Source organism: Fistularia commersonii, chromosome 4, assembly GCF_037954325.1.
Source record: "Fistularia commersonii isolate RoL2024-O1a breed Wild chromosome 4, RoL_Fcom_v1.0, whole genome shotgun sequence".
Lineage (NCBI taxonomy): Eukaryota > Metazoa > Chordata > Actinopteri > Syngnathiformes > Fistulariidae > Fistularia > Fistularia commersonii.
Window position 1 is genome coordinate 19,517,817 of NC_141287.1, and position 15,755 is coordinate 19,533,571.

At 40.0% G+C, this 15,755-nt stretch overlaps 1 protein-coding gene across 2 annotated transcripts in view; it reads right to left on the bottom strand.

Moving 5' to 3' along the window:
- The window catches only part of LOC147235051 (protein TANC1-like), a 94,906-nt gene that overhangs the window by 27,289 nt on the left and 51,862 nt on the right, over positions 1-15,755 (bottom strand). For both annotated transcript variants that reach the window (XM_086145821.1, XM_086145820.1), the window contains exons 6-8: positions 14,066-14,255; positions 10,679-11,014; positions 134-256 (exon numbers count right to left, since the gene is read on the bottom strand). In XM_086145821.1, coding sequence (XP_086001947.1) covers positions 134-256; positions 10,679-11,014; positions 14,066-14,255 — 649 coding nt within the window. The remainder of the gene's footprint in view (positions 1-133; positions 257-10,678; positions 11,015-14,065; positions 14,256-15,755) is intronic.

Below are 15,755 nucleotides of genomic sequence, written 5' to 3' on the forward strand. Positions count from 1 at the left end.
TAAACGCTTGCAGCTAAGTTCATACTTACAGTTTAACAGTCCTAAAATAACCGAGAAGCCTGATGCGTTTATGAGCCGGACACAGTTTGTTGGCCTTGTTTGAATTCACGGCAAAAATTGCTACGGCAGTCACCTTTAGACTCCTGCGCCGGCCTGCCTCCCGTGTTATGCCAGGGTAGGCGAATGGAAGTCCGCAGGGGAGCGTTGCGTTGTTCATCAAGATAGCTGAGGTCTTCCAGTTTTGTGGAGCTGGTAGCTATAGAAAAAGAAACAAACTGATATATAAACATTGTGAAGTACAGATTCTGGTGCATCTGCAGTTTGTTAGACGGACGGAAAAGACGAAGGGAAAACGCATATGAGACCGAACTTTGGTAGCGCAAGAGGATAAGTTAAGAAGAGGAAAAGTAACTCTGACATTTGGAGTTTGCTTGAGGCGCTGTGCTTAGAATTGGTAAACTGCAGCGGAAAGAACAGCAGTGTCCCTAAGTCAGGACAAAAATACTCTTTCTTCTTGGATTTGACAGGTGGAGACAATAAAAAGTATAAAGTAAGGATGAATTAAGGGATGTAAACATGACAATGTATTTTCTATAAGTGAAGACAGATATATTTGGTATAAGATAAGATAAACTTTATTGATCCTCAGAGGGGAAATTCCTTTGTCATAGCAGCATAGCAGTTATAAAAAGTCAAAAAAAAAAGGTAATAAATATGAATATAAATATAAATAGAAGACAGGAGATAGCAAGGCAAAAAAGTAATCAAAATAAAAATTTTATGTTTATACATTTTCCAACATTCCTCAAATTGCCTATTGGATTATTTGACATCTGAGGTGAAAAAAACTTCCTCTAAGCTCCGCATGGCAAAGTTTTCAGGTCATCAGTTTTAGCGTATCTTCAAATGATCCCATAAATACTGGCACCGGTAGTGTTGAAATGATCTTTTATTCACTTCAAGGAGAATGTCGAATGAAGCAAATCCTCCGATCAAAAAAAGGGTTTTCCTATGTCAAAAAATAAATTTCCTTTAAGTGTCCCATAAACATTCCTTTTAGTACATTTCATTAAGATAGCGGGGTGTGATTTTAAATATAAACTCCAGGGAGCTAGGCTTGAAGAAAAATAGTGTGGTATACTGAATAACAGTTCACTTTAGGCCTCAGTAAAGTCTGACTTCAGTTGTAACTCATCCCACCAAACCTCAGCAGCGTAGCTTCATTTCTTTTCTATCTCTGATTAAAAGTAAAAAAATTGTTAGTAGTAAAGTAACCAATTTTAACCTTGATAAAACCAGCCAGTCTCTCTGGGTCTGCCTTTCTGCCTGTGATTTTACAGAATCTAACACTGAAGGTTACATTTGTCATTGATTTGAGTTATAGTGGCCTTCTTTACACAAACAGCTAAGTCTTGCCTTCCGCCTGACGTCTGTTTCGTTAGCTATTTTTCACCCATCCATAAACCTACAGCCCCACTGGGCTGCAGAGAGGGTGTAAATAGCTTTACCTCCTAAAACTCAGAAGGAAATCCATTGAGGAAAACTTGCAATATCACAACATTTTCATAGAATGACAAACGTCTCAAAACTCTGACGTGGTTTCCGAGTACATGCAGCACCATAACGTTAAGGTGAATAGCGCAGTATACAGGATACTTGTAGAACACTGAAATAAGAAAATGAATCACAATATCTGCACGCAAACCAAGTCAATAACACTGAAAAGGTCATCAAATTTACTGTATGTCAAATTGCAGAATAGTTTTGTGAAATCCATATTTGTTTTGTTGATTGAAAATGAACGCAGGAGAACATCTCCAACAACAAATGGAAGATGTCTGACACTTATAACTCTACAGGTGAACCACCGATGAGTAAGTGGATACACTTTTTGAGGTCTGCAGAATGGCCTGTAAAATCATAACGATGTGCTTTAGAGCCACAAGGTCTCTCCGCCGATTGCTGTCCGCCGTTGTACAATGCAATCTCCATGGTGATTCACGCTCTCTGCCCTGTTGAAGAACATAATCAAAGCCCTCAAGAATTCTTCTTTATCAGCCTGTGCTGAGAGAGACTGTCACAAACACTCAACTCTTCTCTCTGCTCGCTCTCTCTCTCCCTTATTTTGTCTCTGGAATGCCCAATTAATTAAAAACCTATCTGCTTACAAGAGAATAACCATGGGAGCTACAGTCTATGCATTTAAAAAAAAAAATACACAAAACAATGTTGAAATAAACGAATAAAAACCCCAGGACAAAACACGGCCATTTCCATTGCTTTTCCTCAAAATGATAATCATTTTGATTAAACCGATAAGTAATGGATAACATAAAACGCTACATAACGGCTAACCCCCCCCCCCCCCCGCACAAAACAAAAAACAATTTATGTAGATGGAATATCTGAGTGAGCCAAAGAAAAGCAACATTTGGAAAAAAAAAAAAAAAAAATGTGATCCTTGAATCTAATCTGAACAACTACTTACATCCAACAGCAGAATCAGGAAGGACAGTGAGAATTCATGCAACCTTCCTCTTATTCCCAGCATGGAACATACTTAGGCAGGCATACAAGCAAGCAGGGTGCAGACCCTTAACTAAATCTCTGGAGAGAGCTCCCAGTGGATGAGCTCACTGAGGCCAGAAAAGCAATTCCTCTGCCCCAGTGCCTCCATACAAGCACACTGACAGCATTCAGATGCTGGGCAGAGGGCTTGCCCGCTCTCTCTCTCTTCTTCACTGTCAGCCAGTCACTGCATCCACGGCATTAGGCACCTTCTAAATGAATGCTTTTCCAACAGAGACTCATCCTCCCTACACACACATCCCCACCTCTGTCCTGCAAGGATTCGCATCCATACACAATTTAGCCTTAGGGGAGCGGACGGCGAATCATAGGGTATCGCAACAGAAAACCAACGGCTCTCATCTGCGCTGCCTGATTACATTGGTAATGAGCGGCTGTACAGTATTAATCAGCGGTGCTGGCTGGTGCTCGAGAAGGGCGAACGCGGAGAAATAGCGGGAAAATAATGGATGAGAACATAAAAGTAAATGGCACAGATACTGTGTGGAGTTGGGGTTAGTGGGTGTGTGAGCCAGAGGGAGAGAGGAAGAGAGAGACGATAGGCAAAAAATAAAACCTCCGACTCGCCAAACAAAGACAAAAGCCAAGAATTGACGTCAGCAGAGCGAGAGGAGAGGCTTCGTCTTCTTGCAATCTCTGACATTTCCCAAGTGGACGATACAAAGAACCTTTTGCCACTGGATATAATGAGCAAAGGTAATACTCACCTTGAATGAGTATTACCTTTAAATAAATGCACACCTTGTTTATTTTTGGTGATTTTTGGTAACAGAGTAAACTTAATTAAAATGTACAGTCGTGAAAAATGACACATGCCTCAAACCCCCATTTCATTTATTTTAATCTGTTCTCTCCTCTTCTTATGCATCTCTATGATAACGGTCTCATTCGATTCCCTAAAATCTATTCTTATAATCACCCATGAAAGCTGTATAAATGCATTAGGCTGTACTTATGTACTTAGAAGAAAAGTGCTTTTTTTTTCTCCTCCAAGCAGGTCAGCGCTCTGAACATTTCTATTGTTTCCGGTGACAGAAAAGTAAAATAGCTCATCTTCTCTGCTTTAGTGAAATCCCTTCCTGTCGGCTTCACTTGACTCCCCATTCCTTGTTATCAGGAGTTAAAATCAGTGCTTCAATACACCTGCTAGCTTACTGTGCAACTTAGACAGCTTGAATATGAGTGCATTTCTTGACATCTTCATTTGTAAATAAATGCCAGTATTTTTGCATGAGAAATGAGGATTTATTATAGTTAAGCTACGAGTGAGCTTTCTATCAGTGGTTGACTGGGTTGGAGACAGTTGGGATGATATAACTGAACCAAATGCTTGAGCATCATCTGTAGTTTAAGTCCTTAAGTGAAATGAAAATTGAAATTTGCCTTTACAAGGGAAAGTTTAGAATTTGTCTGGCTGCAACTGTGTCGGTCCTCCGTGATGCAACTGCAAAATGAGGGAAAAATGAAACGAGATCTTTTTAACCCACTGAAAAATATGAACCTATTATTTTCCATTTGGATGGATTGCCTTGGATTTTTTTCAGGTTTTCCCCAAGTACTTCATATGTTGTGTTTAGTCCAAAACAGTTAAGCTTAGAGTCCTTGGGTTGTCAACCCTGACCGTGACCATTCAGAAAACCCTAAAGCTGCGGAGAATCTAACCTGTGAGTCTCCTCAGTGTCTTCAGGAGCTTTTCGTGCAAAGACCTCACATCAGCCCCAACGTGCGGTTTCATGCTCACCATCTTAATTTCATGTGCAAAACGTGCTCACTGTTTATTAAATTGCCACGTCGTCTCATTTGCGTATTTGAAACCAAGCCGTTTGACAAAGACGATTGCACAATAGGATCCGTGGAGCATCGGATCTGTTGCGAAAAATCATTTACAGCCATTACATAATGTTCAACAGAGGGGTGCTGTCTATCAAAACTAACCAGATGGCTCTGCGCTGACAGAGGAGTTAGTTGACAAACTGCCACTTTAAGATTGGGCATGAGCATTATGGCAAGTTCTGCTCTGTCGGTGGCGTGCACTGAGCTGAATTTTAAACGACACTTCTAATCAAAAGCAGATTCATCTCTGAAATGTCTCTTTTATATCTTGCCCCTGCTGTCACACACACACAAACAACGAGAATAGTCCAAGAATAGACATTTTACCAGATGTCACCATGACCTTTAGTGAGAGTTGAATTGGTTGTCATTTAGTTTTTGCTGTATTTTCAGTGTCTGGACTGCAAAAGAGCATCGTCTCAACAAAGCCAGAAACAGACGGTTGCGTGGCAACCTTAATACATTGCCACACCGGGAAGATGCAAACAAGCCGATATTGCCCAAATTATGGTGACAGAATTCATGATCTACATGCAAAATAGATTGCATGACGCATTGAAAAAAAAACAAACTGAATTACAAGCTATAACTTAGTTTGAAGAGCAGGCTGTTAAGATGTGAGAGATAACTGGCAACATTGCAATCGTGTTTCGTTTTGCACACTTCATACACCAAGTTGAACTGATTCAAATAAAAACAACTGGTTCCCAAAGTGGGAAACATTGAACACTCTCAACTTGCAAAAGCCCCGTGACGTATGTCCGGACAAACAATCCTTGATCCATCGACGTGAATGGAGAGGAAAAACGTCAGAGCACAAACAGTATGTGTTGTAATTCATTCTGACTTAGAACACAAAGCTCAGCTGAGAAGCTCAATGCACTGTAACACCATTCCTCGGCACAAATGACCCCAACTCAATCTACCCAACAGCAAGCAGCTAAAGATTTCAAAAGCATAGAATTCCGGTGGCCAAAACTAATATCGCTCTTTGACTCTTTAAGCCTTTTTTAAAAAGCTTAACTCAAATGACTCAAACATTGAATTCTCAGTAATTCTCAGAGAGCATAATTTAGGGAATGGGTAATTATCTATCAACCGCTTTTCAAAGCGTACTGTGTTTTTAAGAAATTCAGCCACTGGGCTATGTGCTACCGTCAAAGAGGTTGCTATCTATTTCAACAGGTAATACGTTTCCATGCATGTCAAGCCTGGTTTAAATTTTGTCCAAAATACATCATCATAGCTAACAAAATTACAATATCTAAAATATATCAGTTCTGAAACATGGCATTTAGTGTTGGTGAAGACAGTAAGTAAGTGCTGACATGATTGCCAAAGACCAGACAAAGACAAAAGCAGAAAAATAAACAGAAAAATGTCTATTTAATCTAAATTTAAAATTCAATAAGCGGCATCTCTGTGCCAAATTCCTGAGGGTGAAAGGGTTTGTCAAACAATAAAAACTAATGTGTCATTTTCAACACCGAGAAAATTTGAATCAGCTGGAAGAGGAGGGTGTTGAGGGTTTGCAATTGTTTGCTGACAGAAGTAAAAGTTAACTGTTTTTTCCCCCACAAGTATTTCTGAGACACAGACACTGGGAAGCACTGGAATTCCTGCAAACCATATTTCTTTGGCTCTCTATTGATATCACACAGTATGCTAAGCCTTTATATCTGAAACATGGATTTCATACAAAATTGTTAAATATCTGTGGTTCACAGATATTACCCCTTGAAAGACAAAACCACATAACAAATATTTGCTGAAAAAATAAAATAAAATACAAAAAAAGGGTGAAAGGAACGAACCAAAAAAAAAACAAAAGCTCTTTAGACTATCAACTAATGATAGAATTACCGCTTCAGAAGGAGTATTTCAATTCTGCTCTGTGAGCCGTGACAGCTGAAACATGCCGGCGTTTATGCATCTTGCAAAAGCGACGCAGGTTCCACACAGAGTCTTCGAGTTTCAACTGCAACCCAGAAACATGCCAGCCACAGTGTTATAGCGTGTGCTCCACATGAAAGTGAAAATGACACTTCCCTGCATACGTGCACATTCTTTCTCAATACATGCAGAGGCCCGATATTATATCAGCTGACTGGCATGGGACAGATAGTCATAACTGGTGGTCTTTGAATTGCAAAACTAGAGCATGTAGTTAAATGTAGTCAAATTCGGTTTTCGGTTTGGGTATCAGTGGGTTTAGGTTGCCGAGAAAAGGTAGTTCTTGGGTTACTGCATTTCAGGGGACATATAAGCCATCACTGGATTTACTATTGAAAGTATTCTGATTGTGTTGCAGTATTGTACTCTTTGTTTAACGTTTCTATTCTAAAACCAAGCCAAATGTCCATGACCATGGGAGTAGAACTAATGAAAATAAATCTTTCCCTCGTGCGCCAAATCCCGCTCCGTTATAAACCTTTACGGCAACGTCTGCATGACAAACATTTTCAAAAAAGTACCACTGAAATGTATCGATCGGTTTATTTTGTCTCAATATATAATATTATCTGCATTATACACTACTTTTTTGGGTTGGATCTCCATTTCCCTTTTGATTTTTAAAGTCTATCGATATGCTTACTGGACACACTAAGATTGGCACACTGAGTACTTTGCAATTGTTGCACAACGATAAATGCATCTCCAATTTTTGGTTTAATTCATCCCCTAGATTTTGCCTCGTTCTTCCATTGTTGCGTTTTCAAATTTCTTACTCTTTCAGCTCTTCTCGAACACACTTTCCATGAGAATCAACTCGAAAGGAACATTGGGCACATCTTGATAACACGTAACACGTGCGAACAGAACCGTATGATAGTGTCCTTGATGTTCTCTTTTATGTGTTTGTCACAGCATAAAATCTGAGGTGTTGAATTCTAAAAGCTCCCTAAGGGCAAAGCTGCATAACTATGACATCAGCCTAATAACTCTTTTGAGCACAAAGCAAGAGAAGCACCATGATGTGAAGACAGAGAATACCACACACGTGTCTACGGGTCTACTATATGAGCCAGTGTACGTCTGTGCTGTTTGTTACAAAATAATGATGGGATGAAAAGAAGTTATCGACTCGCAGAACAAAGAAAGACTACATAGGAGTTGTGTCATGCATGACTTGAGATTTGTAATTTCAGCACAGCTCCAACTTTGGACTTCAAAAAAAAATCCTCTACAAAGCGAGAGCATGGAGATGTTCTGAGCACCGGTTGAGGGGATGGAGTAAGAGTGACATGAAATATTTGTATGAGGACTCCCGAGTATTGGCTGAACTATATATTTGCAGGATTAGAAACGAAGGTCTTTTTCAGGTTTTTCTTTGGTTTGCTTTGCTTTAACACGACACTTTGTCAAACGGATGATTCAAACAATGCTAATGTAGTTGTGACAATCACTTGACGGTAGTCGCAATGCATTTTCCAGCTGGATTACCACCCGTTGATAAACACAAGAGAAGAAGAAAACCGTTTGTCTATTGGATACAACAAGGAACAGAAATCGCCTTCTGCCAGATTACTCAATGTGCAGGATACATAGTGACCCTCAAGGCGACAATGTTCAACTGTGCGATTAAAAAACACTGCCATCGTTCACTCACTGAACATAAGAAATCATTTGATTATCTTCCTGATGCCCATGTTGCACTGAATTTTGCTTTGCTTCGGCTCTTCGGGCTAGACCCAGTTGGTTTGCTTTCTTACCAAAAACGAATGGCACCAGAGTTTGATCGGAAGCCACACCAGAGTTCCAATGAATTTCATCATTTCAAGCACACCAAAGGTGATTTCTTTGATCCACACGAGTCTTTTTGAGCGTTCACACCGAACCAGCGGGACCGTGCCGTCCAAGAAGACGCACCGGGGGTTTGTTTCAAGGGGACCAAACAGCACCAGTGTGAGCGCAAACTGAGGATAGCTACTCATTTCCAAAGTAAACGCAGCATCAAATCCTCCGGGTCCTGGATGCAACTTCATTTTATAAGCCACAGAAGTTGCTCCCAACAGGCTGTTAGAGAGAATGCATTTTTAAAGTACTGCGATATTGACTCTATCAAATTAGGAAACCCGGTCCATTAGCGGTATAATGAAAAAACGGTGGTCCTGATCCGGTCCTAATAATTGGGCGAGCCATAATTTACAACTGTAGTGAGAATTCCAGCCCAGGGGCAGACATAATTAGTTTGAAGAACACATTGCAAACACAGCCATGGCCACCCTGGAGAGAGAGCACACTGCATCTGTTCACTTTACGCTGAATGTGTGAGATCTGGAGGTGATCATGTCATTGGTGTACGTCACCCGCCTCTAAATGTAATTTGTGGCTCCCACACTGATAAATTATTCACAGGCGCGAATGAATGGGATCAAGGAATTGCCGACTGATGGGAAAAGAATGTTTAGTGATCCGGAAGTGGATACATGCCAATAAATCTCCTGATCGTTCAACACTGGAAATACAGAGAGCTGCAATTCTACATCGCAACATTTTCTGAATTATAGGAATTATAATAAAGTGTGAAGGTGTAGGATTATTTGAGAACATGAACATGAACGATATGCATTCTGGTTTCATGTTTGTTAAAATATACTGATTAGCTAAACTTCAATTTTAATTCCATCTCATTGACAAACAGTAAAGACTAATAGTGTACTAAACACAAAACCTATCATCATATCGGCTGCTGCTTACAATATGAGTAACTCGATGCAGGGTAAAATGCAATGAGTGTGTGTAATCTGTTGCTGGTACTCGGCCAAACACCATTGTAAGGGAAGAAGCTCTACTCAGCAACACTCTGCAGACTGTCTTCCTCTTGACCATTGATCTGTAATGAGTTCATTTATGAATACATGATACTGTCTGCACTTGTGGCCAGAATGTTTCGCATGATTTTGTTCTCCAAATGGGATTGTATGCTTCTATAAAGTAGGGTGATGTGCTGCTAATCTGCTCAACAACAACAACAAAAAAAAAAAAAAAAACAGTTAATCTGTTTGCAATATTTGTACATCTGGGTTGCCCTCATCTCTGGACAAAGATCAACATTCCCTGCAGTGGTGTTTTTTTATTTTCATCTATTTTTCAGTGCCGCTTTTCTCAATTTTCTCAATTAGCAGCCACTGTAACAAACAAGCACATTCTTGTCATGGCCGGCATTACCGGCATTCTGTTTAACTCTTGACTATATTGCTGTCGATTCATTCGACGACCCGACATGAATCTTTGCATCAAAACAGAACTGAGAAAAAACAACTCTAACACGGGCACTCTTTCCAATTTTTGTGAAATACAGTATATGAGTAATTAATTATCCCATCACTCGCAGTTAAGATTTGACTCTTTTGCTTTTGGAAATTCCAGCATGTTGTGTGTTAAAATATTCTAAAATAACAGGGCCAAGGTCAAAAGCAGGCACAGAGGGAAGCAGTGTGAGAGACACCTGGGAAAAGGGTAAAGGTGGGGGTAAGGGGGACATGGGATATCAACAACTGCGGCAGCTGTGTGGATCTGGCGTGCTGAGCCATAACAGGGGAGTTCCAGGGCAGGAATGCAGAACAGATCATTCATATAGTGGCTTGTGCGAATATCCAGCTTGGCAGCCGGAGCCAAGGCACAACCCGCAACAGATGCTTAATCCCTAACTTTTGCTTGATATTCCTACCTTTATGATGACTACACATGTTTTCTTCTGTCTGTAGCTGTCACTTGCCTGAGCTAGAAATGCCAATTAGCTGAGCTTCAGGCACCAATCACATCACGATTTCACTTTTGAATTGAGTGGCAATGCAACCAAGAAGACCAAGCACCACATTATTGTCAATATGAGAAATATCCCACGACTGCAAGCAAGACATAGGACTTGTAGAATGTAAAGTCGCAGAGAAATTAAACGATTCCTTTCGATGTGTCGATGAAGGTTCTCGGCCATTACGGTCACGTTTTTTTTTTTTTTTTAGATGAATCTCATCGTGGCGACCATACTTTGTTTATTTTCTTAAAGATGTTTCCCCTTTTCATTCAAGAGGCTTCTTCGGTTGTAACACACCGTGGGGAGATTCCAGTTTACACTGTCAGCGCTGGGGTTGGGTAACGATCGAGGTTGAATGGGGTTCGTCATGTCCTCGAGACACTAAACAAGAGTCCAGTTGCCACAATAAGATTTGACGATGACGGATTCCTTTCAACCTTCTGGCAAAGACATAAATCACAAATCAGCTTTACTAAAACCGAGACTTTATTTTACCTGCAACTGAGTTGGGTCTCGGCATCATGAGGAGAGAGGTTGTCTGTTGAGAGTATGGAAGCGGTCCTTCAGGTGTGTGACATGATAACTGCGGTGGTCCAAGAGCCCCGGCCCCTGAACCACTCAAGTGTTGTTGTTGTTGGTCTGCTTTGGAGGCGGCGTCGACCGGGAGGGCGACAGAACTGCTGTGGTCTTCCTCTGCCACAGGAGAGCAAGTATCAGCCCGAGCACTCTGTGCCAGGCCATGGCGCCCGCTGCCCCTTAGGCTCCCATCTTTGCTCCACTCCAGGCTGGAGCCGCTGCGGTCGTCATTCTCTGAGGAGCTGGTGATGGTGGCTGGAATGACAACAAAGCTGAAAAATGAGCATGCGAGGAAAGCAGGAGGTGGGAAAGAGGCAACATCGATGGAAAAAATAGTTTTTTTGAGCTGCTTTTAGCTAATGTACAATATTAAGTTGTAACAGAGCTTTACTGTTTTTACTCTACGCCCTTAATGGCAGTCTCTGCCTGCTTCAGCTACGGAAAACCAGGAAACTATGAACCACGAGTCAATTTCTACTGTTTTTGTTCTTTTCAAGGTTGTCATTCGAGGCGTCCAACAATAGGAAGAAACAGAAAACATTTGCAGTTTTAGCATAAAAAACTGCACTTTATCCTATCAAAAAAAAAAATAAATAAATAGAGTGCCAAACCAGTGTTGTAAATAGACTAAGGATCAGACAGGTGTTTCACTTAAATGAGGATAAACCCTTTAATCCTCTTGAAGGCCAAGATTAACGCCATCCTAAAATTTGAGTGACGTGTGAAAGCTGCACAATGACAGGCACCTGGACGCAGGAACATCAGTACAGTCAGACGGCTGGAACTGACAAGCCATCTGTCTGTCGTCCCAACACACACACACACACACACACACACACACACACACACACACACACACACACACACACACCACTAATCTGGATTTCATTGTATCCCAACATGTTGCATCATCGCTAATATTTAAAACCAAACCCTGGACTTCGGTCACCTGGGCATATATATATTGGCATTTTGTTTTATCCATCCGTGCTCTCGGCAATGTAGCAGGGGTAGTTAAAAGAGTCAAAGAGGTTACCATGACTGCCAACTTGGTCGAAACGCAGCTCAAAGCAAAGAAGACATTATTCGTTGAAAACTATTTTGTGCTTATCATTTAAGCAGAAGCCCGGCTCGTGGTATACCGTGGGACTATTAAATATCTTTCGTTAGTCACAACTTGCTGAAACACCTCTTACAGCACACATTATAATGCAAAGGCTTCCCAGCTCCACCAAGCTTTTAATGCAGAGCAGAGCCAGATTAATGTGCTTTTTGAAACCAGAGTTGGAGTCAAACTTCAAAGAAGAAGGAATATTAATCACAGGCAAGAATCTGACTTCTGGACCCAACATACCTTTGTTTTTTTTTTTTCCTCTCCGTGTTTGCACAGCCTAATCACTGAGGTAGGTAAGACTTTGTCCAGCAATACCGCACTGTATCATTCTCTCTTATAGAATTATTTTTGATTAAACACAACAACAGCAGCTATAAGATACACTGGAATGTAAAGTCAAATGCTTCATGATGGTGTTCGTCTTGCGTAGTAGTTGAGTGATAAGTATTGTAACACGCTTATTAATAGCGTTTGTAAATCGTTTTACTCCTATCTGTGACGATGCTGTACCGCAGAATTACAGAATATTGATAATAATGAAATACATTTTTTTTAAATAATAATTGAAAGTGTATAGAGTCTGCTTAAACAATGATTAGCTAAACAATTATTTCACATGCTGGAGTTGACAAAATAAAATCAAAATGTGATTTGTCTTTAGTTTTATACTGAACTAAAATCCTTTGACATGACAAATATATTCCAAAGGGTTGAGATTGTTGTGGTTTTCCCGAGTACTGACATACATGCAGAAGAGTATAAAGCGAAAAACTACGACTGATTTTGTACATAATTAATTATATTTAGACAACCGCTGGGATGATTCTAAGAATGAATGACAGGTGGCATAATTCATCAGGTTTAATCCTCCAATCAGCTTGTTTAAAAAAAAAAAAAAAAGAAATCACTGACCTCGATACTCATTGTTGCCAAACGAGTTGCATATAAAGTTTGTTCACAGACGTGTTCTATATGCAAACTGACACATATAACATTAATCGACATTAAAAAAATGTGAATTTCAATTCTGAATAGTTATTATTAACCACAAAAACCCCTTAATACTGAAGGCTAAATATCTGCTGGGAGTTTTTCCAAAATTACTCCAATCATTCTTGAATGTTATATCACTCACAGCAAGCTGTGGCAAAGGGTGCTCCTGGATACGGCAGTCCGAGAGCAGTGGCACAATTTACCATGATAGCTACTGTTTGGACAAGGGCGGGTAACTTTTTGGATGAATATGAACCAGTGATATCCATCATGGTTTAATGTTTTTTGAAAAAAAATAAAATAAAAATGATTGGTCGTCAGTTATTTGAACACCAGCATTATAAAGCAATGTGCGGCTTGTTTGAGTCTCAAAGAGTTGTGTGTTGCTTTTTATCATGGCGGCACCAATGTATCATAGAACATTTTTTACTTCCCTTTTTTATTTTCCTTTCGCAAGGAAAACAAACACTTAATAATATGTTCAACAAATAAACAATATTCATTCAAATATTCAGTTTTCCTTTCTTTTTTTTCCCACTCTCTTTAATAAGCATAACAAGAAACATTAAAATTCAAACAATACCCAACCCTGTTACTGAGGGGTCTGGGCTGATAGTTGTGTAGTGCAGCGTAAATGCCAGAAATAAAAAGATTATTGAAAAGCCAACAGAGCTTTAAAGTTCTTATCAAACAGCTAACTGATGTGGCAACTGGTAAGCTGGCATTGGTGAATGAAAGGCTGGCAGGGGAATTTTTTCACTGCTAAAAAGCAGGCTTCATACACTCACTACTGCAAATGATTGCTGGGGCTCTGTTTCCCACCGGATCTACAGATAATTTAGCCGCACATTGGCATTCTGAGCACGCTTATTGATTATTTTGGAGAAACTAAACCTAAAAGTAAAAAACAGACCCGCAGCCCTTTTTCTCTTGCAGTAGGTAAATGTTTGGGCTTACGGCATTCATACAAATTATTGTTGCAAGAGCACCACGTGTAGTTTTTAAGAGATTCTGTCTTGTGCCAAGTCATTTCAGAGTAGGATGTGTGTGTTTTGTGATATTAATGTGAGTTGAATTATTCAGTTTGTCATTGTTGTTGGATGCCGCATCATACACAAATGCGGTTCGACATCTATGCATCTATATCGAACCCGACTTGTGACCGAACGAACTTGGAACCGGAGGAAGTTAACGCGTACCGATGATTCCGCTGTCTTTACTCTCAAGGGTGGAGCTCGGGCTGGTGATGGTCCCGCAGGGGCTGGAACGGCTGAGAGGGGGGCGGCTGGTGGTGCTGTTGAGTGTGGAACATGGGCTGTCAGTGCTGGGAGATGCCGTGCTGCTTGTCAGCGTTGAGCAGGGGCTGATGCCCTGACTTGCCACGGAGCACTAGAAGAGATAAAAGATTGCGGTCGATAAAGTATATTCACTGAATTGAACAGGTCAATAAACTCATGAACTCACTATGCTTCGGCGCTAACCGACCCCGGAGTGATCGATACGACGGAAATAGCCTTTTAGACGAATTGAGAAAATTGCAAAGAAGAATTTGAAACATTTTTGCTTCTATTCAACCTGGATTCAGATCATTCATTTACAAGTAAACAAGCCTTTCACATATGACGATGACAAACATTGAAGGGCATAAGCTGAGTAAATGGGGCAAAGCTTGAAAATTACACACTTGTATCTCGAACTAAGCCTAAAGAGAATTCCAAGAGGGAGAAAGTGTCTGCTTTGTGAAACACTAAGTACCTTTCCCAAGTCATCAAGCTTGTCTGACAACCATATAGCAGCTGCACCTTTGTTTGCGCTAAATGACAGGCATAAAAATCCAAATTTAAGCCGGTTTGTCCTGTTTCCCCGACTGTATTTTTCCTCGACATAACATACTGTAGTCTCGCATTGAGGTCATCCTTGTCCCAAACTTTCAAACTTCCCCATGACACAGAAACTTACTCAGAAGAAGTAATGTCAGAACAAATTCCAAGCCATTCACGGGTCATTCACAGTGAAGTTTGGAAATCTTTCATTTATTCCAAGTAATACAGTGGACAAAAAGAGACACAAATCAGGTCACAATAATCCACTTTTTGGGTCAAGTTATCATTCCAAGAATTTATCAGATGCTTGCAAATGACCTCATCTCAGAGAGATGGATGATGAATCAGCTAATGAAAAGAGATTTCTTTTTTTATTTGCCGTGACCAAAGAACAGTCTTAATATATCTGAATGTGTGACTGCAATTTACAAGCATGATGGTTCAGATCAAGCACATGGATTGCAGATTTGAAAAACATATGGGTTTGTTGGTGTGTGTGTGTGTATATATATATATATATGTATATGTGTGTGTGTGTGTGTGTGTGTGTGTGTGTGTACACACACTCCCAGTAGATTAAGTATCGTTACATTTTAAAGCTATATAAGGGATACTTCATTGTATTGTATGTAATAACGTGTTGTGTGAGAATGTTTTCCATTCTAAAATATTTACAATGATGTGCATTCATGCAGGGTTAGGCTAAACTCTTATAGGGAAAGTTAATTGATCATTTAAATTTTTTTTTTTTTTTTTCCAAAATGTTCACCAATAAAGTGAAAAATTGTAGTATGTGGCAGTATGTATGCTTTTCATTGCAATAGTTAACCATTTCATAAAAAACACACAGATATTTGCATATTTTTTGTTAGTCATGTCAACTACTTGCAAATTTTAAGTGCTATGTCAAAATATGGCAAGGATGGGAGTTGCAATGGGTCCATCTCTTAATTGATAACAGCTCTTACGCGCAAAGCCTTTGGATTTTCTTATTGGTTTCTAACTAATCTGTTTGACTAGTTGTGTAATTTTGTTGAAAAATCCACTTATTAAATCGACCTCACTT